Source organism: Lolium rigidum, chromosome 5 (assembly GCF_022539505.1).
Source record: "Lolium rigidum isolate FL_2022 chromosome 5, APGP_CSIRO_Lrig_0.1, whole genome shotgun sequence".
Lineage (NCBI taxonomy): Eukaryota > Viridiplantae > Streptophyta > Magnoliopsida > Poales > Poaceae > Lolium > Lolium rigidum.
Genome location: NC_061512.1, coordinates 190,706,846 through 190,731,518, shown reverse-complemented (window position 1 = coordinate 190,731,518; position 24,673 = coordinate 190,706,846). Strand labels below are relative to the sequence as shown.

At 44.6% G+C, this 24,673-nt stretch overlaps 1 protein-coding gene across 1 annotated transcript; it reads left to right on the top strand.

Annotated features, from left to right (window-relative positions):
- Positions 1 to 20,446: 20,446 nt before the first annotated feature.
- LOC124653503 (CBL-interacting protein kinase 16-like) lies at positions 20,447 to 22,195 on the top strand. Its single transcript, XM_047192558.1, has one exon. The coding sequence runs from the start codon at positions 20,644 to 20,646 to the stop codon at positions 21,994 to 21,996; it is 1,353 nt and encodes a 450-aa protein (XP_047048514.1). The 5' UTR covers positions 20,447 to 20,643; the 3' UTR covers positions 21,997 to 22,195.
- Positions 22,196 to 24,673: the final 2,478 nt, after the last annotated feature.

Genomic DNA, 24,673 nt, shown 5'->3' with positions numbered 1-24,673 from the left:
TATACGACACTTCACCTTTATGGGCCTAGGGGAATGCATCTTGTACTCGTTTGCCAATTGCGGGGTTGCCGGAGTGACAGAAACCTGAGCCCCCGTTGGTATATCGATGCAGGAGGGATCGCAGGATCTCGAGTTTAAGGCTGTGGTTAGATTTATCTTAATTACTTTCTTGTAGTTGCGGATGCTTGCAAGGGGTATAATCACAAGTATGTATTAGTCCTAGGAAGGGAGGTACATTAGCATAGGTTCACCCACACAACACTTATCAAAACAATGAAGATTAATTAGCCGTATGTAGCGAAAGCACTAGACTAAAATCCCGTGTGTCCTCGAGAACGTTTGGTCATTATAAGTAAACAAACCGGATTGTCCTTTGTTCTAAAAAGGATTGGGCCACTCGCTGCAATTGTTACTCTCGCACTTTATTTACTCGTACTTTATTGATCTGTTACATCAAAACCCCCTGAATACTTGTCTGTGAGCATTTACAGTGAATCCTTCATCGAAACTGCTTGTCAACACCTTCTGCTCCTCATTGGGATCGACATTCTTACTTATCAAAGATACTGCGATACACCCCCTATACTTGTGGGTCATCAATACTATTTTCCAGGCGCCGTTGCCGGGAGTGAAGCGCTATTGGTAAGTGGAATTGGTAAGGGAAATTTCTACCGTTTGTGCTGATTTTATTTCCGCTCGCTTGCTATAACTCATTATGGAGAGATCTTCTCTTGAGTGTTTATTTGGGAGATCCACTACTACTGCAAAGGTAGTGGATGAGGCGCTGGTAAGGAAGAATTACCATACAAAATACCTATGAAAATTATTGAACATGTAGTGGATAACCGTTATACGGGGGATGGAACTCGTCCACCCCGGAGATCATTTACTCGTTCTTACATGAATTATGCGGTTTATTCAAGTGTGCAGGTATTGCTATGGATGAAGTGAGGAAGAAATTATTCTCCGTATCGCTGTCTGGTAAAGCGGCGCATTGGTATAAATTACTGGATAATGGGGATTCTCTTGAATGGAATGATATTGTGCCCCGGTTTTATTCTAAGTTCTATCCTCCAAGTGAGATTCACAAAGATCGGAATCGGATATATAATTTTTGGCCTCATGAAGGAGAAAGTATTGCCCAAGCTTGGGGGAGATTGAAGTCTTTAATGCTCAAATGCCCCATTCATGAGCTTCCTGGTAATATTATTATTGATAATTTCTATGCAAGACTTTCTCTTCAAGACAAGACCTTGCTGGATACTTCTTGTTCTGGATCATTTACACGCAACAAGGAAGAGTTTAAAAGGGACCTTCTTAATCGGATCCAAGAAAATACTGAAGGATGGGAGAACGACAAGGATAGAGAATCGGTATAAATTATGATTATAAATGCATTGAAGCTTTTATGGATACTGATAAATTTCGTAATATGAGTGCTACTTATGGTCTTGATTCTCAAGTTGCTGCAAATCTTTATAAAGCTTTTGCTTCTCATTATGAATTGCCTAAGAAGAACTTTGATAAATATCATGAACCGTATAAAGATAAAATTGATTCATCTATAAATAAATGTGTTGTAGTTGAAACTGTTGATCATGTTATTCCTGAAGCTTATAGTGAAAAAACTCCTTTCCCTGCTAAAATGAAAGAGTACTCTGTTATAAATAGTGCGGTTCATAAAAGTGAAAAGAAACCTATAGAACTTGAAGAACAAATAAAAGTTGAACCTGCTGTTGCAATTGTTAAAGATCTTGTGACTGAAAATGTAGAGGATGGTCATATTATTTTCTGTGAAGATGCCTCTAATATTGTTTCGCATCCTAATAAGTCTAGGAAAGCTAGTGTTCCTATGCTCTCTGTTAGAATTGGTGATTATTGTTATTATGGAATATGTGATATTGGTGCAAGTATTAGTGCTATTCCTTATGAGCTTTACACGGAGATTATGCACGAAATTGGTTCTTGTGAACTTGAAGATATTGATGTGGTTATTCGGCTGGCTAATAGAGAAACTATCTCTCCAATTGGTATTATTCGAGATGTTGAAGTTCTATGTGGTAAGATTAAATATCCTGCTGACTTTTTGGTACTTGGTTCCGCTGCTACTAAATATTGTCCTATCATTTTTGGTAGACCTTTTCTAAATACATGTGGAGCTATTATAGATTGCAAGAAAGAGAAAATTTTGACTAAATTTGCTGGTGAATCTTATGAGTTTAACTTCTCTAAATTTACCAAAACTCCTTATAAAATTGATTCGCCTAATAGTGATTTTAAAGTTGAACAAGTGTGCATCTATTGTTCTTGCTCCTAATAATCCTTTGCAGCAACATTTGGAGAATAGTGAGAGTGAAGTTTTTAGGGAAGAAAGAAATGAGCTTGATGAAATTTTCCTTCGTCAACCTATTCTTAAGCATGATTTACCTGGTGGAAGATTTGGGTACAACACCACCACCAAAGGAAGATCCTGTCTTTGATTTAAAACCATTGCACTGATAATCTTAAATATGCTCATATTGAAGATAAGAAAATATATCCTGTTATTATTAGTTCTAAGCTTTCAGAGTTTGAAGAAGAAAGGTTATTGGAAATACTAAAGAAACACCGAGGTGCTATTGGCTACACTCTTGATGACTTGAAGGGGATTTCTCCCTCTATTTGCCAACACGCCATTAATATGGAAGATGATGCGAAGCCTGTTGTTGAACCTCAGTGTCGTCTAATTCCTAAGATGAAGGATGTGGTAAGAAATGAGGTATTAAGACTCCTTGAAGCTGGTATTATATATCCTATTGCTGATAGTAGATGGGTTAGTCCTGTGCATTGTGTTCCTAAGAAAGGAGGAATGATCTGTTGTGCCTAATGATAATGATGAGCTCATACCTCAAAGAGTAGTTGTAGGTTATAGAATGTGCATTGATTATCGAAAAGTTAATAAGGTTACTAAGAAAGATCATTACCCTTTGCCTTTTATTGATCAAATGTTAGAAAGGTTATCTAAAAATACTCATTTTTGCTTTCTTGATGGTTATTCGGGTTCTCACAAATTGTCGTTAAAACTAAAGATCAATAGAAAACCACTTTCACTTGTCCCTATGGAACTTATGCTTATAGGCGTATGCCTTTTGGTTTATGTAATGCTCCTGCTACTTTTTAAAGATGCATGTCTGCTATTTTTCATGGCTTTTGTGAGAGTATTGTGGAGGTATTCATGGATGATTTTTCTGTCTATGGGAATTCTTTTGATAGTTGCTTGCGAAACCTTGATAAAGTTTTGCAGAGATGTGAAGAAACTAACCTTGTTCTTAATTGGGAGAAATGCCACTTTGTGGTTAATGAAGGAATTGTATTGGGACATAAAATTTCTGAGAGAGGTATTGAAGTTGATAGAGCTAAAGTTGAAGCCATTGAGAAGATGCCCTATCCTAGGGATGTTAAAGGTATTCGTAGTGTTCTTGGTCATGCTCGGGTTTTATAGGAGATTTATTAAAGACTTCTCTAAGATTTCAAAGCCTCTTACTAATCTTCTTCAAAAAGATGTACCTTTTGTTTTTGATGATGATTGTAAGGAAGCTTTTGAAACTCTAAAGAAAGCCTTAACAACTCGCCCCTATAGTTGAACCTCCTGATTGGAACTTACCATTTGAAATTATGTGTGATGCTAGTGATTTTGCTGTAGGCGCTGTTCTTGGACAGCGAGTAGATAAAAAACTGAATGTTATTCATTATGCTAGTAAAACTCTTGATGCTGCTGATACGTCTCCGACGTATCGATAATTTCTTATGTTCCATGCTACATTATTGATGATATCTACATGTTTTATACACATTATATGTCATATTTATGCATTTTCCGGCACTAACCTATTAACGAGATGCCGAAGAGCCGATTCTGTCGTTTTCTGCTGTTTTTGGTTTCAGAAATCCTAGTAAAGAAATATTCTCGGAATTGGACGAAATCAACGCCTGTGGTCCTATTTTGCCACGAAGCTTCCGGAAGACGAAGGAGAGTCGAAGTGGGGCCACGAGGTGGCCGGACACCGAGGCGGCGCGGCCCGGGCCCCGGCCGCGCCGGCCCGTCGTCCGGGCCCCTCGTGCCGCCTCTTTACCTGCCCTTCCGCCTACAAATAGCCTCCGTCGCGAAACCCCCGCACCGAGAGCCACGATACGGAAAACCTTACCGAGACGCCGCCGCCGCCAATCCCATCTCGGGGATTCTGGAGATCTCCTCCGCACCCCGCCGAGAGGGGATTCATCTCCCGGAGGATTCTTCACCGCCATGGTCGCCTCCGGAGTGATGAGTGAGTAGTTCACCCCTGGACTATGGGCCCATAGCAGTAGCTAGATGGTTGTCTTCTCCTCATTGTGCTTCATTGTTGGATCTTGTGAGCTGCCTAACATGATCAAGATCATCTATCCGTAATACTATATGTTGTGTTTGTCGGGATCCGATGGATAGAGAATACTATGTTATGTTAATTATCAAGTTATTACCTATGTGTTGTTTATGATCTTGCATGCTCTCCGTTATTAGTAGAGGCTCGGCCAAGTTTTTGCTCTTAACTCCAAGAGGGAGTATTTATGCTCGATAGTGGGTTCATGCCTCCATTAAATCCGGGACAATGACGAGAAAGTTCTAAGGTTGTGGATGTGCTTGTTGCCACTAGGGATAAAACATTGATGCTATGTCTAAGGATGTAGTTATTGATTACATTACGCACCATACTTAATGCAATTGTCTCGTTGTTTTGCAACTTAATACTGGAAGGGGTTCGGATGATAACCTCGAAGGTGGACTTTTTAGGCATAGATGCATGCTCGGATAGCGGTCTATGTACTTTGTCGTAATGCCCAATTAAATCTCACTATATTTATCATGTCATGTATGTGCATTGTTATGCCCTCTCTATTTGTCAATTGCCCGACTGTAATTTGCTCACCCAACATGCTTTTATCTTATGGGAGAGACACCTCTAGTGAACTGTGGACCCCGGTCCTATTCTTTACATCGCATACAATCTACTGCAATACTTGTTTTACTATTTTATGCAAACAATCATTTTCCACACAATACGGTTAATCCTTTATTACAGCAAGCCGGTGAGATTGAAAACCTCACTGTTTCGTTGGGGCAAAGTACTTTGGTTGTGTTGTGCAGGTTCCACGTTGGCGCCGGAATCCCTGGTGTTGCGCCGCATTACATTCCGCCACCATCAACCTTCAACGTGCTTCTTGGCTCCTCCTGGTTCGATAAACCTTGGTTTCTTTCTGAGGGAAAACTTGCTACTGTCTGCATCACACCTTCCTCTTGGGGTTCCCAACGGACGTCACTAGTAGGAAAACCCTTATAGGCGATGCTTAGTTCTGTGGCGCACCGTTTAAAATGCGCCACAGAAAGTTATTTTGTGGCGCACCAGACACGGTGCGCCACGTAAATAGCTTAATTTTGTGGCGCACCGGGGATCCATGCGCCACGGAAATTTGGTGGGGCCAGCCCCAATCATTGGTTTCACTATTTCGTGGCGCACAGATCACGTGCGCCACGTAAATAAGACATTCTCGTGGCGCATCGGCCCGGTGCGCCACCGAATTAAGACTTTCGTGGCGCATTGTTCCCGGTGCGCCACCGAACTAAGACTTTCTGTGGCGCACGGGGGAGGGTGCGCCACAAAAAGCCTTTTTTCTGTGGCGCACATGAGTTCCATGCAACTCCACCCCCCCCCCCCCCCCCCGTGGATCGCCTTTTTAACCTCTGTAAAAAATAAAAAAAATAGAGAAATATTTCAAAAAATAAATCCCTTCAAGATGCCTATGTATTATGTCATCTTTTACCACTGAGAATTAACAAACAATAATTTTGACTTTTTTTGCAAAATTGCGTGGGAAAATCATCAAACTGGATTTCTGGTTGCATACAAACTCGAAAAAAAACGCATAATATATCAAAATGTTCCCACGAAAAATCTACATCCGAATTCAGCCCGGTTGGACAATTTTTAGAATCTCAAAATTCCAAAAGAGTAAAAAGTTACGGGCAGTTAAAGATTTTTTGCTGCAAAATAGAAAAAAAGAAAAAAATTCCGTGGCGCACCAAGTGCCCGTGCGCCACGAATTAACGTCCAAATTTGAAATTTCGGCGCCCACTTCTCCTTCTCCTCCATTTCTCCCCTTCTCCACTTCTCCCCTTCTCCACTTCTCCTCTTCTCCTCCTCTCCTCCTCTCTTCCTCTTCTCCACTTCTCCACTTCTCCCCTTCTCCTCCTCTCCTCTTCTCTTCCTCTCCTCCACTTCTCCACTTCTCCTCTCTCCTCTCCTACTCCGGCGACCAACAACTCCGGCGAACTACTCCGGCGAACTACTCCGGCGACCTACTACGGTGACCACGACCAACACCTCCTCCGGCGACCACCTCCTCCTCTACCACCACCACCACCACCACCACCTCCTCCTCCTCCTCCGGCGACCACCTCCTCCTCTACCACCACCTCCTCCTCTACCACCACCACCACCACCACCACCACCACCACCACCTCCTCCTCCTCCTCCTCCTCCTCCTCCTCTACCACCACCACCACCACCACCACCACCACCTCCACCTCCACCTCCACCTCCTCCTATTCCACCACCACCACCACCTCCTCCGGCCGGCCTCATCCTCCACCCACCCACCCCACCCACCTCCGGCGACCTTCCAGAAAAATTTTAAAAAAATTCGGCGGCCCCGCATCTAGATCTAGATCTAGATCTGGCCGCCACTTCTTTTGAAATTTTAAAAAAAATTCTGTGGCGCACCGGCGGTGGTGCGCCACGAAATAAGACTTCTCGTTTCGTGGCGCACCACCGTCCGTGCGCCACGTAAATAAGCTTTCGTGGCGCATTGGCTGGTGCGCCACAGAATCCTTATTTTTGTGGCGAGAATTCTGTGGCGCACCACCCATGCGCCACAGAATGTGTTTTTGGTGCGCCACTGATGAGGCTTTTCCTACTAGTGCGTGTGTCAATTGCACGCATCAAGACTGTTTTCTGGCGCCGTTGCCGGGGAGATCAAGACACGCTACAAGGGGAGTCTCCACTTCCCAATCTCTTTACTTTGTTTTTGCCTTGCTTTATTTTATTTACTACTTTGTTTGCTGCATTATATCAAAACACAAAAAAATTAGTTGCTAGCTTTACTTTATTTACTGTCTTGCACTCTATATCAAAAGCACAAAAAAATTAGTTACTTGCATTTACTTTATCTAGTTTGCTTTATTTACTACTGCTAAAATGGCCACCCCTGAAAATACTAAGTTGTGTGACTTCACAACCACAAATAATAATGATTTCCTATGCACACCTATTGCTCCACCTGCTACTACAGCGAGAATTCTTTGAAATTAAACCTGCTTTACTCGAATCTTGTTATGCGAGAGCAATTTTCCGGTGTTAGTTCGATGATGCTCGCTGCCCATCTTAATAATTTTGTTGAACTATGTGAAATGCAAAAGTATAAGGATGTAGATGGTGATATTATTAAATTGAAATTGTTTCCTTTCTCATTAAGAGGAAGAGCTAAAGATTGGTTGCTATCTCTGCCTAAGAATAGTATTGATTCCTGGACTATGCAAGGATGCTTTTATTGGTAGATATTATCCCCCTGCTAAAATTATATCTTTGAGAAGTAGCATAATGAATTTTAAACAATTAGATAATGAACATGTTGCTCAAGCTTGGGAAAGAATGAAATCTTTGGTTAAAAATTTGCCAACCCATGGACTGACTACTTGGATGATCATCCAAACCTTCTATGCAGGACTAAATTTTTCTTCGCGGAATTTATTGGATTCAGCTGCTGGAGGTACCTTTATGTCCATCACTCTTGGTGAAGCAACAAAGCTCCTTGATAATATGATGATTAATTACTCAGAATGGCACACGGAGAGAGCTCCACAAGGTAAGAAGGTAAATTCTGTTGAAGAATCCTCTTCCTTGAATGATAAGATTGATGCTATTATGTCTATGCTTGTGAATGATAGGACTAATGTTGATCCTAATAATGTTCCATTAGCTTCATTGGTTTCCCAAGAAGAACATGTTGATGTAAACTTCATTAAAAATAATAATTTCAACAACAATGCTTATCGGAACAATTCTAGTAATAACTATAGGCCATATCCTTATAATAATGGTAACGGTTATGCTAATTCTTATGGGAATTCTTACAATAATAATAGGAACACACCCCCTGGACTTGAAGCTATGCTTAAAGAATTTATTAATACACAAACTGCCTTTAACAAATCTGTTGAGGAAAAGCTCAATAAAATTGATATTCTCGCTTCTAAGGTTGATAGTCTTGCCTCTGATGTTGATCTTTTGAAATCGAAAGTCATGCCTAATAGGGATATTGAAAATAAAATTTTTACTACAGCAAATGCCATCCAAGTTAGAATTAATGAGAATATAAGATTAATGGCTGAATTGCGTGCTAGGTGGGATAGAGAAGAAAATGAAAAACTAGCTAAAGAGAATAATGTAGCTAAAGTTTGGACTATTACCACCACAAGTAATGTTGATTCCTCGCATGTTGCTGCACCTCCTACTATCAATGGTAAAATAATTGGTGTTGGCAATGTTTCTGCTCCTAGTGCAAAGCATACAAAACTGCCTGAAATTGCTAAAACTGCTGAAATCGCTTGTGATAAAACTGCTGAAATTTTTTCCAACCTTGGGGACAATGATCCCATTGCTGTAGCTCATAATGATTTAGATTTTGATGATTGCCACATCTCTGAAGTTATAAAGTTCTTACAAAAACTTGCTAAGAGTCCCAATGCTAGCGCTGTAAACTTGGCTTTCACAAAATATATTACAAATGCTCTCATAAAAGCTAGAGAAGAGAAACAAAAACTTGAAACCTCTATTCCTAGAAAGCTAGAAGATGGTTGGGAGCCCATCATTAAAATGAGGATCAATGATTTTGATTGTAATGCTTTATGTGATCTTGGTGCAAGTATTTCTGTTATGCCTAAGAAAGTCTATGATATGCTTGACTTGCCACCATTGAAAAATTGTTATCTGGATGTTAATCTCGCCGATAATGCTAAAAAGAAACCTTTGGGGAGAGTTGATAATGTTAATATTATGGTTAACAATAACCTTGTCCCCGTTGATTTTGTTGTCTTGGATATTGAATGCAATGCATCTTGCCCCATTATATTGGGAAGACCTTTTCTTCGAACCGTTGGTGCTACTATTGATATGAAGGAAGGTAATATTAAATATCAATTTCCTCTCAAGAAAGGTATGGAACACTTCCCTAGAAAGAGAATGAAGTTACCTTTTGATTCTATCATTAGAACAAATTATGATGTTGATGCCTCATCTCTCGATAATACTTGATTTACACTTTCTGCGCCTAGCTGAAAGGCGTTAAAGAAAAGCGCTTATGGGAGACAACCCATGTTTTTACTACAGTATTTTTGTTTTATATTTGAGTCTTGGAAGTGGTTTAATACTGTAGCAACCTATCCTTATATTAGTTTTGTGTTTTGTTGTGCCAAGTAAAGTCTTTAATAGTAAAGTGAATACTAGATTTGGATTACTGCGCAGTTTCAGATTTCTTTGCTGTCACGAATTTCGACCTGCCTCCCTGTAGGTAGCTCAGAAAATTAAGCCAATTTACGTGCGTGATCCTCAGATATGTACGCAACTTTCATTCAATTTGGGCATTTTCATTTGAGCAAGTCTGGTGCCTCAATAAAATCCATCTTTACGGACTGTTCTGTTTTGACAGATTCTGCCTTTTATTTCGCATTGCCTCTTTTGCTATGTTGGATGAATTTCTTTGATCCATTAGTGTCCAGTAGCTTTATGCAATGTCCAGAAGTGTTAAGAATGATTGTGTCACCTCTGAACATGTTAATTTTTATTGTCCACTAACCCTCTAATGAGTTGTTTCGAGTTTGGTGTGGAGGAAGTTTTCAAGGATCAAGAGAGGAGTATGATACAATATGATCAAGGAGAGTGAAAGCTCTAAGCTTAGGGATGCCCCGGTGGTTCACCCCTGCATATTCTAAGAAGACTCAAGCGTCTAAGCTTGGGGATGCCCAAGGCATCCCCTTCTTCATCGACAACATTATCAGGTTCCTCCCCTGAAACTATATTTTTATTCCGTCACATCTTATGTGCTTTGCTTGGAGCGTCTCGTTTGTTTTTGTTTTTGTTTTTGTTTGAATAAAATGGATCCTAGCATTCGTTGTGTGGGAGAGAGACACGCTCCGTCTGTTGCATATGGACAAATATGTCCTTAGGCTTTACTCATAGTATTCATGGCGAAGGTTGAATCTTCTTCGTTAAATTGTTATATGGTTGGAATCGGGAAATGCTACATGTACTAATTCTAAAATGTCTTGAATAATTTGATACTTGGCAATTGTTGTGCTCATGTTTAAGTTCTTGCATCATATACTTTGCACCCATTAATGAAGAAACACCTAGAGCTTGCTAATTTGGTTTGCATATTTGGTCTCTCTAAAGTCTAGATAATATCTAGTATTGAGTTTTGAACAACAAGGAAGACGGTGTAGAGTCTTATAATGTTTACAATATGTCTTTTATGTGAGTTTTGCTGCACCGTTCATCCTTGTGTTTGTTTGAAAATAAACCTTGCTAGCCTAAACCTTGTATCGAGAGGGAATACTTCTCATGCATCCAAAATCCTTGAGCCAACCACTATGCCATTTGTGTCCACCATACCTACCTACTACATGGTATTTCTCCGCCATTCCAAAGTAAATTGCTTGAGTGCTACCTTTAAAATTCCATCATTCGCCTTTACAATATATAGCTCATGGGACAAATAGCTTAAAAAACTATTGTGGTATTGAATATGTACTTATGCACTTTATCTCTTATTAAGTTGCTTGTTGTGCGATAACCATGTTCCTGGGGACGCCATCAACTATTCTTTGTTGAATATCATGTGAGTTGCTATGCATGTCCGTCTTGTCCGAAGTAAGAGAGATCTACCACCTTAATGGTTGGAGCATACATATTGTTAGAGAAGAACATTGGGCCGCTAACTAAAGCCATGATTCATGGTGGAAGTTTCAGTTTTGGACATATATCCTCAATCTCATATGAGAATACTAATTGTTGCCACATGCTTATGCATTAAAGAGGAGTCCATTATCTCGTTGTCCATGTTGTCCCAGTATGGATGTCTAAGTTGAGAATAATCAAAAGCGAGAAATCCAAAATGCGAGCTTTCTCCTTAGACCTTTGTACGAGACGGCATGGAGGTACCCCATTGTGACACTTGGTTAAAACATGTGTATTGCGATGATCCGGTAGTCCAAGCTAATTAGGACAAGGTGCGGGCACTATTAGTATACTATGCATGAGGCTTGCAACTTGTAAGATATAATTTACATAACTCATATGCTTTATTACTACCGTTGACAAAATTGTTTCATGTTTTCAAAATAAAAGCTCTAGCACAAATATAGCAATCGATGCTTTCCTCTTTGAAGGACCATTTTTTTTACTTTTATGTTGAGTCAGTTCACCTATCTCTCTCCACCTCAAGAAGCAAACACTTGTGTGAACTGTGCATTGATTCCTACATACTTGCATATTGCACTTATTATATTACTCTATGTTGACAATTATCCATGAGATATACATGTTACAAGTTGAAAGCAACCGCTGAAACTTAATCTTCCTTTGTGTTGCTTCAATACCTTTACTTTGATTTATTGCTTTATGAGTTAACTCTTATGCAAGACTTATTGATGCTTGTCTTTAAGTACTATTCATGAAAAGTCTTTGCTTTATGATTCATTTGTTTACTCATGTCATTACCATTGTTTTGATCGCTGCATTCATTACATATGTTTACAAATAGTATGATCAAGTTTATGATGGCATGTCACTCCGAAATTATCTTTGTTATCGTTTTACTCGCTCGGGACGAGCGAGAACTAAGCTTGGGGATGCTGATACGTCTCCGACGTATCGATAATTTCTTATGTTCCATGCTACATTATTGATGATATCTACATGTTTTATACACATTATATGTCATATTTATGCATTTTCCGGCACTAACCTATTAACGAGATGCCGAAGAGCCAGTTGTCGTTTTCTGCTGTTTTTGGTTTCGAAATCCTAGTAAAGAAATATTCTCGAATTGGACGAAATCAACGCCCGGGGTCCTATTTTGCCACGAAGCTTCCGGAAGACCGAAGGAGAGTCGAAGTGGGGCCACGAGGTGGCCGGACACCGAGGCGGCGCGGCCCGGGCCCCGGCCGCGCCGGCCTGTCGTCCGGGCCCCTCGTGCCGCCTCTTTACCTCGCCCTTCCGCCTACAAATAGCCTCCGTCGCGAAACCCCCAGCACCGAGAGCCACGATACGGAAAACCTTACCGAGACGCCGCCGCCGCCAATCCCATCTCGGGGGATTCTGGAGATCTCCTCCGGCACCTCGCCGAGAGGGGATTCATCTCCCGGAGGATTCTTCACCGCCATGGTCGCCTCCGGAGTGATGAGTGAGTAGTTCACCCTCGGACTATGGGCCCATAGCAGTAGCTAGATGGTTGTCTTCTCCTCATTGTGCTTCATTGTTGGATCTTGTGAGCTGCCTAACATGATCAAGATCATCTATCTGTAATACTATATGTTGTGTTTGTCGGGATCCGATGGATAGAGAATACTATGTTATGTTAATTATCAAGTTATTACCTATGTGTTGTTTATGATCTTGCATGCTCTCCGTTATTAGTAGAGGCTCGGCCAAGTTTTTGCTCTTAACTCCAAGAGGGAGTATTTATGCTCGATAGTGGGTTCATGCCTCCATTAAATCTGGGACAATGACAGAAAGTTCTAAGGTTGTGGATGTGCTGTTGCCACTAGGGATAAAACATTGATGCTATGTCTAAGGATGTAGTTATTGATTACATTACGCACCATACTTAATGCAATTGTCTGTTGTTTTGCAACTTAATACTGGAAGGGGTTCGGATGATAACCCGAAGGTGGACTTTTTAGGCATAGATGCATGCTCGGATAGCGGTCTATGTACTTTGTCGTAATGCCCAATTAAATCTCACTATATTTATCATGTCATGTATGTGCATTGTTATGCCCTCTCTATTTGTCAATTGCCCGACTGTAATTTGTTCACCCAACATGCTTTTATCTTATGGGAGAGACACCTCTAGTGAACTGTGGACCCCGGTCCTATTCTTTACATCGCATACAATCTATCGCAATACTTGTTTTACTATTTTCTCGCAAACAATCATTTTCCACACAATACGGTTAATCCTTTGTTACAGCAAGCCGGTGAGATTGACAACCTCACTTGTTTCGTTGGGGCAAAGTACTTTGGTTGTGTTGTGCAGGTTCCACGTTGGCACCGGAATCCCCGGTGTTGCGCCGCATTACATTCCGCCACCATCAACCTTCAACGTGCTTCTTGGCTCCTCCTGGTTCGATAAACCTTGGTTTCTTTCTGAGGGAAAACTTGCTACTGTCTGCATCACACCTTCCTCTTGGGGTTCCCAACGGACGTGTGTCAATTGCACGCATCAGCTGCTCAAAGAAATTATGCTACTACTGAAAAAGATTTGTTAGCTGTAGTCTTTGCTTGTGATAAATTTAGATCTTATATTGTTGATTCAAAAGTTACGATTCATACTGATCATGCTGCAATTAGATACCTTATGACAAAGAAAGATGCTAAGCCAAGGCTTATTAGATGGGTATTTCTTTTGCAAGAATTTGATTTACATATTGTAGATAGGAAAAGTGCTGATAATCCTGTCGCTGATAATTTGTCTAGATTGGAAAATATTGCTTATGATCCTGTTCCTGTTAATGATAGTTTTCCAAATGAACAATTGGCTGTAATAAAGGTGAGCTCGCGAGACAAGTCCTTGGTATGCTGATTATGCTAACTTTATTGTTTCCAAGTACTTGCCTCCAACCTTTTCAGCTCAGCAAAGGAGGAAATTCATTTATGACTTGAGGCATTATTTTTGGGATGACCCACACTTATATAAAGAAGGAGTGGATGGTATTCTGCGAAGATGTGTTCCCGAATATGAACAACAAGAGATATTGAGTAAATGTCATGGTAGTGCTTATGGAGGACATCACGCCGGAGATAGAACCGCGCAAAAGGTTCTACAATCAGTTTTTTATTGGCCAACTCTCTTCAAAGATGCAAGGAAGTTTATTTTATCTTGTGATGAATGTCAAAGGGTTGGTAATATCTCCAGACGCAATGAAATGCCTATGAATTATACTCTTGTTATTGAACCGTTTGATTGTTGGGGATTTGACTTCATGGGACCTTTTCCCTCTTCGAAGGTAACAATCATATACTTGTTGCTCGTTGATTATGTTACTAAATGGGTGGAAGCCATACCTACAAAAAGTGCTGATGGTGAGACCTCTTTAAGAATGCTTTTAGACATTATTTTTCCTAGATTTGGAGTGCCTAGATATATTATGACAGATGGAGGTTCTCATTTTATTCATGGTGGTTTTAGAAAAACTCTTGCTAAATATGGTATTAATCATAGAATTGCTTCCGCTTATCATCCTCAAACTAGTGGGCAAGTAGAACTATCAAATAGAGAAATTAAATCTATCTTGCAAAAGACTCGTTAATAAAACTAGAAAGAATTGGGCTAGTAAATTGAAGGAAGCACTATGGGCTTATAGAACTGCTTATAAAAACCCCATGGGAATGTCACCTTATAAAATGGTTTATGGAAAAGCTTGTCATTTACCTTTGGAACTAGAGCAAAAAGCTTATTGGGCTGTTAGAGAATTAAATAAAGATCCTAAACTAGCCGGTGATAAGAGGTTGCTGCAATTAAGTTCTCTAGATGAATGGAGAAGTGAAGCTTATGAAAATGCTAAACTCTTTAAAGAGAAAGTTAAGAAATGGCATGATAGAAGGATTATCAAAAGAGAGTTTAATATTGGGGATAAAGTCCTATTGTATCGGTCTCGTCTCTGATTCTTTGCAGGGAAATTACTCTCGAAATGGGAAGGACCATATGTTGTTGAGGAGGTGTATCGATCAGGAGCAATTAAAATTAGTTCTCTCCAAGGCAACGCCACGCAAGTGGTGAATGGACAAAGACTCAAGCATTATATCTCAGGTGATTCTTATAATGTTGATGTTGATATTATTCGAGTGGAAACACCGGAGGCTTTCATTAAAGGTCAAATTGACGATCCGCCGTAACTCGACTTTGAATAGGTAACGATACGAGTAATAAAAAGTTCGCGATTTACTTTCCGAACAATGTTTTTGCTGTTTTTGGAAAATATGAGAAATTACGAGATCGAAACGGAGTGGAGGAGACGCACGAGGGCGTGCCCCCACGGGCCGGCGCGGGCCCCATCCCGGCCGCGCCGCCCCGTGAGCTGGGCCCTCGTCGCCCCTCTCCGACTCGGTTCGACCTCGGTACTTTCCGTTTGTTCTGAAAATTTTTACTATATAATCCCCCGGACCCCTGGAGGTCCGTATATCGTTTTCTCGACGTGTTTTGTTTCGAGCTGTTTCTGCCAGGATCTATTTTCAATCTAGGAGCACCATGGTCTCCAACAACAAGGACAAGGAGCCTTCGGAGGAAGGTATCCAAGACCCCGAGTTGAAGGAAGAAGTCAAGGAGGATGAAGAGGAAGTCGAAGAAGTTCCGCGAGTACGCCCGCGCACCACCATTGCAAGCATCGGAGTGGTGTCAAACCCGTTCAACGCCAAGAAGAGTGCACGGATTAGCACCGGAGGAGGAGTTCCACGTCATTATCTAGCTCCAAAGACATCTTCTTCAGGCACTTACCATCCCTTCCGCAATCTAATCTACAATAATTAAATTGAAAGGACTCCCAAGGCAGCATTGCCTAGCAATTGGGATATAGATCGTGCTAACACCTGCAGGAGGGACGAAGCCCGAAGTCGAAGGATGGGGAAATAACTCCAAGAATTGGGACTCGCCGTTTGATATACTTCTTAATCGCGTCGAGCACAATTCGGAGATGATCCGCAACCTCATGTACAAGATTGATGAGCTTCGGGAGCTTGTGGAGAAGCTTGTCGGGAATTCATCACCACCATCGCCAAAGGAGTAATTCATCATCGGTATTGGCATCCCCTTGGTTTGTTCCAAGCTTGGGGGAGTGCCGCGGTATCACATCATCACTACCTTTTTACTTTTTGCTATCAAGTAGTGTCATATCATGAGTAGGGAAGTTATAGTATAAGATGGGTTGCAGTGTGGAAGTATCTCTCCTTTAGTTTGTCTATGTATCCCTTGGCGTGAATTATCGTTATGAAATATTAATGAGAAGTCTTATCATTTACATATTGCACACCTTATTTTAGTTTGCAATTTCTATTATATGATTGATCTTGATTTTAGTATTGGTACCACTTTGGGAGCATTGAGTAAATCTATTTGGTTTTGGCAAACTTAGCATTGGTCAATAGCAACAATACCTTGAGGTTTAAGTAGAAAAGAGAAATACATATAGTTGTTCCATTGTCTTCCTTTCTTGTTAGCTCATAGCTTATTATTCTAAAGTTGAAATTGTTTGTGCTTACAAGAAAGATGCATGATTATGTCTATCACATGTATATTTGCTTGTTTCCCTCAACTCTTATGCTTGCTAATTAACCTTGCTAGCCAAAGACTCGTACCGAGAGGGAATGCTTCTCGTGCATCCAAACCCGAACCCAAACATATGCCATTTGTGTCCACCATATCTACCTACCGCATGGTATTTCCTGCCATTCCAAGTAAATACTTCATGTGCTACCTTTAAACAATTCAAAATTTATTACTTCTTATTTGTGTCAATGTTTTATAGCTCATGAGGAAGTATGTGGTGTTTTATCTTTCAGTCTTGTTAGGCAGCCTCCACTAATGGACTAGTGGCTTCATCCAGTTATCCTATAATTTTGCAATAAGAGCTGGCAACGGGGTTCCCGACCCCAATTAATCAACTTTCATTAATAACTCTCTTCACATGTTTTGCTCGATTCATCAAGTAAGCAACTTAATTTTGCAATAGACACTCCTCCATGGTATGAGATTGTTGGAAGGCACCCGAGGATTCGGTTAGCCATGGCTTGTGTAAGCAAAGGTTGGGGGGTGTCATCCTTAAATAAACTAAAATACATGTGTAAACAAAAGAGAAGAGGGATGATCTACCTTGCTCGGTGGAGATAACGTCCTTCATGGGAGCCGCTCTTTGGAGGTCTTGTTTGGCAAGGGGGTTAGAGTACCCGCTACCAGTCGTTGACAACAACAAACACCTCTCAAAACTTTACTTTTATTCTCTTTATATGATTTCAAAACTGAAAAAGCTCTAGCACATGATTTAACCCCTGCTTCCCTCTGCGAAGGGCCTGTCTTTTACTTTATGTTGAGTCAGTAAACCTATTTCCCTCCATCTCAAGCAAGAATTTTAGTTGTTGTGATCAAACTATTATATTGTGATTTGCTTCATTATGTCTTTTATTGTTTAGTACAAGTTTTACCTGAATGAATATAGCTTTGAAAGTCATCAATGATTACTATGATTGAGTATGCAAGTTTACCATAAGCTTTAATATGAGAGCGCTGCTCAATAGATAAGTATAATCTGTTAACTCGTTTCTCCGACCAAGAACAAAGTTTGCCATCACCAATTATGATTTCTTATGCACCTTTATTTGTGATTACCTTATACTTGTTTCAAGTTGAGTTATATGAGGAAGTTGTTTACTAGAATGTCTTGTGTGAATGAATATGATGCTTCTTGTCCGTATTTGATTTATCGACTCTTCACTCCATAAACATGTGGTCATGTTTACCGAGTTTAGTTTCGCTTGGGGACAAGCGAGGTCTAAGCTTGGGGGGAGTTGATACGTCCAATTTGCATCACTATTTTATATCATAATTTGCTGTTATTCATTGATATATTTCATATTTGGATATAATACTTATGTTATTTCATCTATTTTGCATGTTTCATGATTATTGGAGGATCGCGCACCGGAGCCGAGATTCTCGCTGGAAAAAGCATCGTCGAACGCAATATTTCGGAAGATCAACAATTGACGGGAATTACACGAAAACTCCTATTTTTCCAGATGACGAAGGGAGCCAGAAGGGGGAGAATAGGGGACCCGAGGTGGGCCCACCCCATAGGCCGGCGCGGCCCAAGGCCTGGCCGCGCCGCCCTACGAGGAGGGGGGCCCACAGCCCCTCTCGCCTCCTTTTCTTCGCGTATGCCTTCGTCCCGAAAACCTAAGCCGAGGGGGTACGTCGCGAAGAGTCACGGCCGCCTCGCGGGGCGGAGAACACCAGAGAGAAAAGAGCTCTCCGGCGGGCAGGAATCCGCCGGGGAAATTCCCTCCCGGAGGGGGAAATCGACGCCATCGTCACCACCATCGAGCTGGACATCATCTCCATCACCATCGCCATCACTTCATCATCATCACCGCCATCTCCACCGCTGCACCTCGTCACCGCTGTAGCAATTTGGGTTTGATCTTGATTGTTTGATAGGGGAAACTCTCCCGGTGTTGATTTCTACTTGTTATTGATGCTATTGAGTGAAACCGTTGAACCAAGGTTTATGTTCAGATTGTTATTCATTATCATATCACCTCCGATCATGTTCCATATGATGTCTCGTGAGTAGTTCGTTTAGTTCTTGAGGACATGGGTGAAGTCTAAATGTTAGTAGTGAAGTATGGTTGAGTAATATTCAATGTTATGATATTTAAGTTGTGGTGTTATTCTTCTAGTGGTGTCGTGTGAACGTCGACTACACGATACTTCACCTTTATGGGCCTAGGGGAATGTATCTTGTACTCGTTTGCCAATTGCGGGGTTGCCGGAGTGACGAAACCCGAGCCCCCGTTGGTATATCGATGCGGGAGGGATTGCAGGATCTCGGAGTTTAAGGTCGTGGTTAGATTTATCTTAATTACTTTCTTGGAGTTGCGGATGCTTGCAAGGAGTATAATCACAAGTATGTATTAGTCCTAGGAAGGGCGGTACATTAGCATAGGTTTACCCACACAACACTTATCAAAACAATGAAGATTAATTAGCCGTATGTAGCGAAAGCACTAGACTAAAATCCCGTGTGTCCTCGAGAACGTTTGGTCATTATAAGTAAACAAACCGGCTTGTTCTTTGTGCTAAAAAGGATTGGGCCACTCGCTGCAATTGTTACTCTCGCACTTTATTTACTCGTACTTTATTCATCTGTTACATCAAAACCCCCTGAATACTTGTCTGTGAGCATTTACAGTGAATCCTTCATCGAAACTGCTTGTCAACACCTTCTGCTCCTCGTTGGGATCGACATTCTTACTTATCGAAGATACTGCGATACACCCCCTATACTTGTGGGTCATCACGGCACAGGCGGCCTGAGAGATCCGTTTCTGCGCGGCCTTGGCGAGAGCTATCTCCATCGGTGTAGGGAGATGACTGTGGGTGAGAAATACATGGTGGAGAGAAACCGCGGCTACGGCAAGGAGGGGTGGGCTAGATGACGTTGCGTCGCTGCTAGGACGGCCCTATATGTTTTTTTCGCGTGTAGTCTTGTGGATGGCCGGTACGTGCGACGCTGCAGGCACCACTAGCGATAGATGTAGAAGGAGGGCGCGACAAAGCGCGACGAGACTAGCGGCACAGGCGGCCTGAGAGATCCGTTTCTGCGTGGCCTTGGCGAGAGCTATCTCCATCGATGCGGGGAGACGACAATGGGTGAGAAATACGTGATGGAGAGAAACCGCGGGAACGGCAAAGAGGGGTGGGTTGGATGACGTTGCGTCGCTGGTAGGATGGCCCTATACGCATTTTTCATGTGCCCCCCCCCCCCCCCAACCCACCCCCAACACACACACACACACTACGGGACCGGCACGAAGGTGCCAGTCCAATTATTAAGCCACAGTTCACGCTAGCAATGTTTGGGAGCACCGATGAGAGCCATTCTTTATCCCAGACCTTCGAAGACCCTTTGAGAGTTTTTGGGGTCACCGGTGAAGATGTTCTAGTTTCAAGCCAACATTGTTAAAACCATCCTGAAAAAACAGAAGAATCCGGTTCAGTTAAAGAAGGGAGTGCACGAAGCAAACGTGTTGGCACCAGCCACCAGGGAAGGGAAGGAAGCCGGATGTTTCAGTGGAAAAGAATATGGTCCGGGTTTCACAAGGCCTGGAATCGGGTATCTCGTTGAACGCGAAACGTGCAAAGGAAACGGCCCAGGTAGTTGGCAGATTCTTCCTCCACCACACCCAAAGCTGACTCCGTCACTCCATGGCGCGTCTTGCTCAAACCCGGCCCCACGTCCCCAACCCACCTGGCCTGTCCCGCGCACCCGGCCAGCACACTACAAATAAGCGGCCGTCCAGCTCTCCGACGGTGCCGATCCGGTGTGCCGCTCTCCTCAAACCAGCAACTCCGCCGTCGAACCCATGTGCCCATCCCCATCACCGCGCAACCAATTCGACGTGCCGACCGCCACTTGCCACCATGCCGCCGCCTAGTTAAATCCGCGACGGCCGAGCCGCACCAGTGGTAGTAGTAGCAGCAGTCAACACCAACCACCAAAGCTCTTCTTGCGCGCGGCCAGCAATGGCGAGAGGTCGGGAAGAAGGCGAGGTCCGGAAGCTGGTGCTGGGCCGGTACGAGCTGGGCCGGATGCTGGGGCAGGGCTCCTTCGCCAAGGTCTACTACGCGCGCGACCTGCGCGACGGCCACAGCGTGGCCATCAAGGTCATCGACAAGGCGCGGCTCCGGCGCACGGAGGGCATGGTGGAGCAGCTGCGGCGCGAGATCTCCGTCATGCGGATGGTGCGCCACCCCAACGTCGTCGGCATCCGGGAGGTGCTCGCCAGCCGCGAGCGCGTCTTCGTCGTCATGGAGTACGCGCGCGGCGGGGAGCTCTTCGCCAAGGTGGCCCGCGGCCGCCTCACGGAGGACGCGGCCCGCCGCTACTTCCAGCAGCTCATCTCCGCCGTCGGCTTCTGCCACAGCCGCGGCGTCGCGCACCGGGACCTCAAGCCCGAGAACCTGCTGCTCGACGAGGACGGCCGGCTCAAGGTCACCGACTTCGGCCTCGCCGCGCTGCCCGAGCAGCTGCGGCAGGACGGGCTGCTCCACACGCAGTGCGGCACGCCGGCGTACGTGGCCCCCGAGGTGCTCCGGGGCCGCGGCTACGACGGCGCCAGGGCGGACATGTGGTCCTGCGGCGTCGTGCTCTACGTGCTGCTCTGCGGCTTCCTCCCGTTCCAGCACGAGAACTACGCCAAGATGTACCAGAGGATCTTCAAGGGCGAGTACCAGATGCCGCCCTGGGTCTCCGGCGAGGCGCGCCGCCTCATCGGCCGCCTGCTTGCCGTCGACCCCGCCAAGCGCGTCACCCTCCCGGAGCTCATGCTCACGCCCTGGGTCAGGAAGGGCTTCGTGCCGCCCGTCCCCTCCTCCTCCTCCTCCTCCTCTGTATCACCCTCACCCAGGAAGTGGGACGACGACGACAACGGCATCCTCGTCGACGGCACCATCTCCCCGCGGACATGCAACGCGTTCCAGCTCATCTCCTCCATGTCCTCCGGCTTCGACCTATCCGGGCTGTTCGAGAGCGAGCAGAAGGCCGCAACGGTATTCACCTCCCACTCCCCGGCGGCCGCCGTGTTCGAGAAGCTGGAGGCCGTGGGCCGGGCGCTCGGGTACAACACGACCAGAGGGAAAGGGTGGAGGATCAGAATGGAGGCCAAGGCCGACGGAGCCAACGGGAGGCTCGCGGTCACCGCCGAGGTGTTCGAGGTCGCCGCCGACGTCACGGTGGTCGAGTTCGCGCACGACGCCGGCGACGCGCTCGACTTCAACAAGTTCTGCGCCGAGGACGTGCGGCCAGGGCTCGCGGACATTGTCTGGGCGTGGCAGGGCGACGTGCCCACCTTGCCGCCGGCCGCCGTCCTTGTCTAATCTCAACATCAAAGCCCTTATGGCATTCGATTTTCTGTGCATACTACGAGCCAAGTTTTAGTACAGTAGCAATTCAGTGTAGAACTTCCACGGACAGCTTTGGGCTGTAATAGTTTCTTCGGGTCAACTGGACAAGAGGAGGGGGGTGTATACGATGAGAGTCGCGGAACATGGCCTTGCCAAGCGATGTGTACATAGTATATACTCCCTCCGTGCAGAAATGTAAGACGCCGGGGGAAATTTCCGACCAGGTGAAAATCGCTAAAAAGACGTTCCTACCCTTGATTCCAAATTACAATCAGATCACGATCCGCGCGATCTCTTCCTCGCCCAGGTGCTCCTCCCACGCGCATGTCGACGACGATCCCTCGCCTAGGAGCCGCTTCTCCTCCGCCCTAGCGACCATCAGGTGCTCCACCTCCGGCAGCAACTGCGCCTCCGGCCTTCGCCTCCGCCCAGTGACTCCACCTCTGGCCTCCAGCTACTTCTCCTCCGCTCAACAAGTCCCAGATCCGATCGGTCCCGGAAGCCGGCCGCCGTCCCCTTAGCCGGTAGCTCATCGCCCCTCGTCAAGGGCTTCACCGAGAACGCCGGGGCTAGGAGTCACCGAGAGATCGAAGCACGCACTCGCCTCCTCATGCGCTTCCTCCTCCACCGACCATCCGGTTGCGCCACCCGGCTCGCCGGCAGCTCCGGATCGACCGACTGCACTTCCCGGAAGACAGCTCGCTCCTCCTAGGTCCATGCACCCGAGCATCCACCCAACGGATCGTCGGCCGAGCACCTCCGGGTCCACGCGCGCCAGGCACAACACTTTCTTCCTCGCTCGGCGACAAAACGGATCACCATGGTTCTTCCGGACCTCAACTTCTCTCCACCTTGAAGAGGAAGGAATCATCCCTGAAGAGGAAGGCAACATGCCTGTATCAGGTCCATTACACTACTGGAAACACTACAACAAGAACTAATGCACTAATATCCCGAAACCAGTGTTATGATTAATTGATTCAGTATTGCACTGGACACTACTAGGAAAAAGGCTTTCAGTGGCGCACCACATATAGCCATCAGTGGCGCACTAGTGGTGCGCCACTGTTATCACGCCACTGCTAACACATAGTAGTGGCGCACTAGGGGTGCGCCACTACTAGCCTAGATACCTATGGCGCACTCGCCCGGTGCGCCATTGACATGCCCACCGGTGCGCCACTACTACTCCAAAGTGGTGCGCCACTCGTTGGTCGAGGCGATGCGCCACCACCGTGCAGAAGAGGTGCGCCACTCGCTACGGTCTTGCGTGCGCCACCGGTCCGGCTAGTAGGTGCGCCACCGCTCGCGTGAGTACGTGCGCCACGCGCCCTCTCCGGGACGTGCGCCACCGCTGCACTTATCCTTGTGCGCCACCGCTAGTCTCGGAGAGGATCACGGGCGGTGCGCCATCGGATCGTAGCGGTGCGCCACCGCTACTTAGTGGTAGTGCGCCACGGATGGTCCACTAGTGCGCCACCTGCTAAGATTTCGAATTTTTTTTTTGTATCTTGGCGAGTATTTATACAGAGTTGTATATGACAAGTACAATAGCACAATACAGGATATATAACGAGCATATAAACAACGAGCACAGCTTATCCATACATAGTTCTTCACATTAGCCCCACATGATTCACAAGCATTCACATTAGAGGTTACAATGCAAGTTACGGTGTTACAAGTCACAAATGAGCTAGTAGTGGCACAAGGTCGATCATCTAAACTAGCATCACATAGAAGAGAGCTAGAGTCACTACTAGCACCGTCCCGATGAAAGTGGTCTTCATCCGGTTCCTCCTCCGCTCCGTCCTCTCTCCCGCCGGATAGCGTGCGTATCCGTCTTCGGCCTCCGCTCTAGTGGTGTACCCTTTGTAGTCATTACCGCTAAAACAGGTGAACCTGTCTCCGACACTCCTCCCGGTCGTTGTAGACTCCGGGAACCTTGCCCTTGTACACGACATACCACGTCATATCCGCGTACATATGCACAAGCCAAAGAAACATTAGTGCACGCTCATAGATGTTTGCAACGAATAAGAGCAAACTCAAAAACGATCCAAGTAGTATGAACTAAAAGGCATGCCTCATACATTGTTGGTCGGAACAAATATTAACATTTAGGGACTGGAGTAAGTGAAACCAAGTAGGATGCACAATAGATTGATACTTGTGTCATCGCACCAGGTTCACTTACCCCTCCCCAAGTGTATAGGTGACCAACATTCTAATCATCGGCATTTTGAGATACCAAAGAAAATAGAAGAATGACAAGGGCCTCATACTTTGTCAGTCCAAACAAATATTAACATTTAGGGAAGGCGTCAGTGAAACCAAGTAGGATGCACAAGAGATTGATACTTGTGTCATCGCACCAGGTTCATCGACCCTCCCCCAAGTGTATAGGTGACCAACATTCTAATCATTGGCATTTTGAGATACCAAAGCAAATGGAAGAATGACAAGGGCCTCATACTTTGTCGGTCAAAACAAATATTAACATTCCGTGATGGCGTTAGCGAGGCCGGTAGGATGCACAAGACATGGATATTTGTGCCATCACACCGGGCTCACTTACGTCACCACGGAGTGTACAAGTGACCAACCATTCTAATCATCGGCCAATGCAATTAAGAAGTGCCAACTCAAA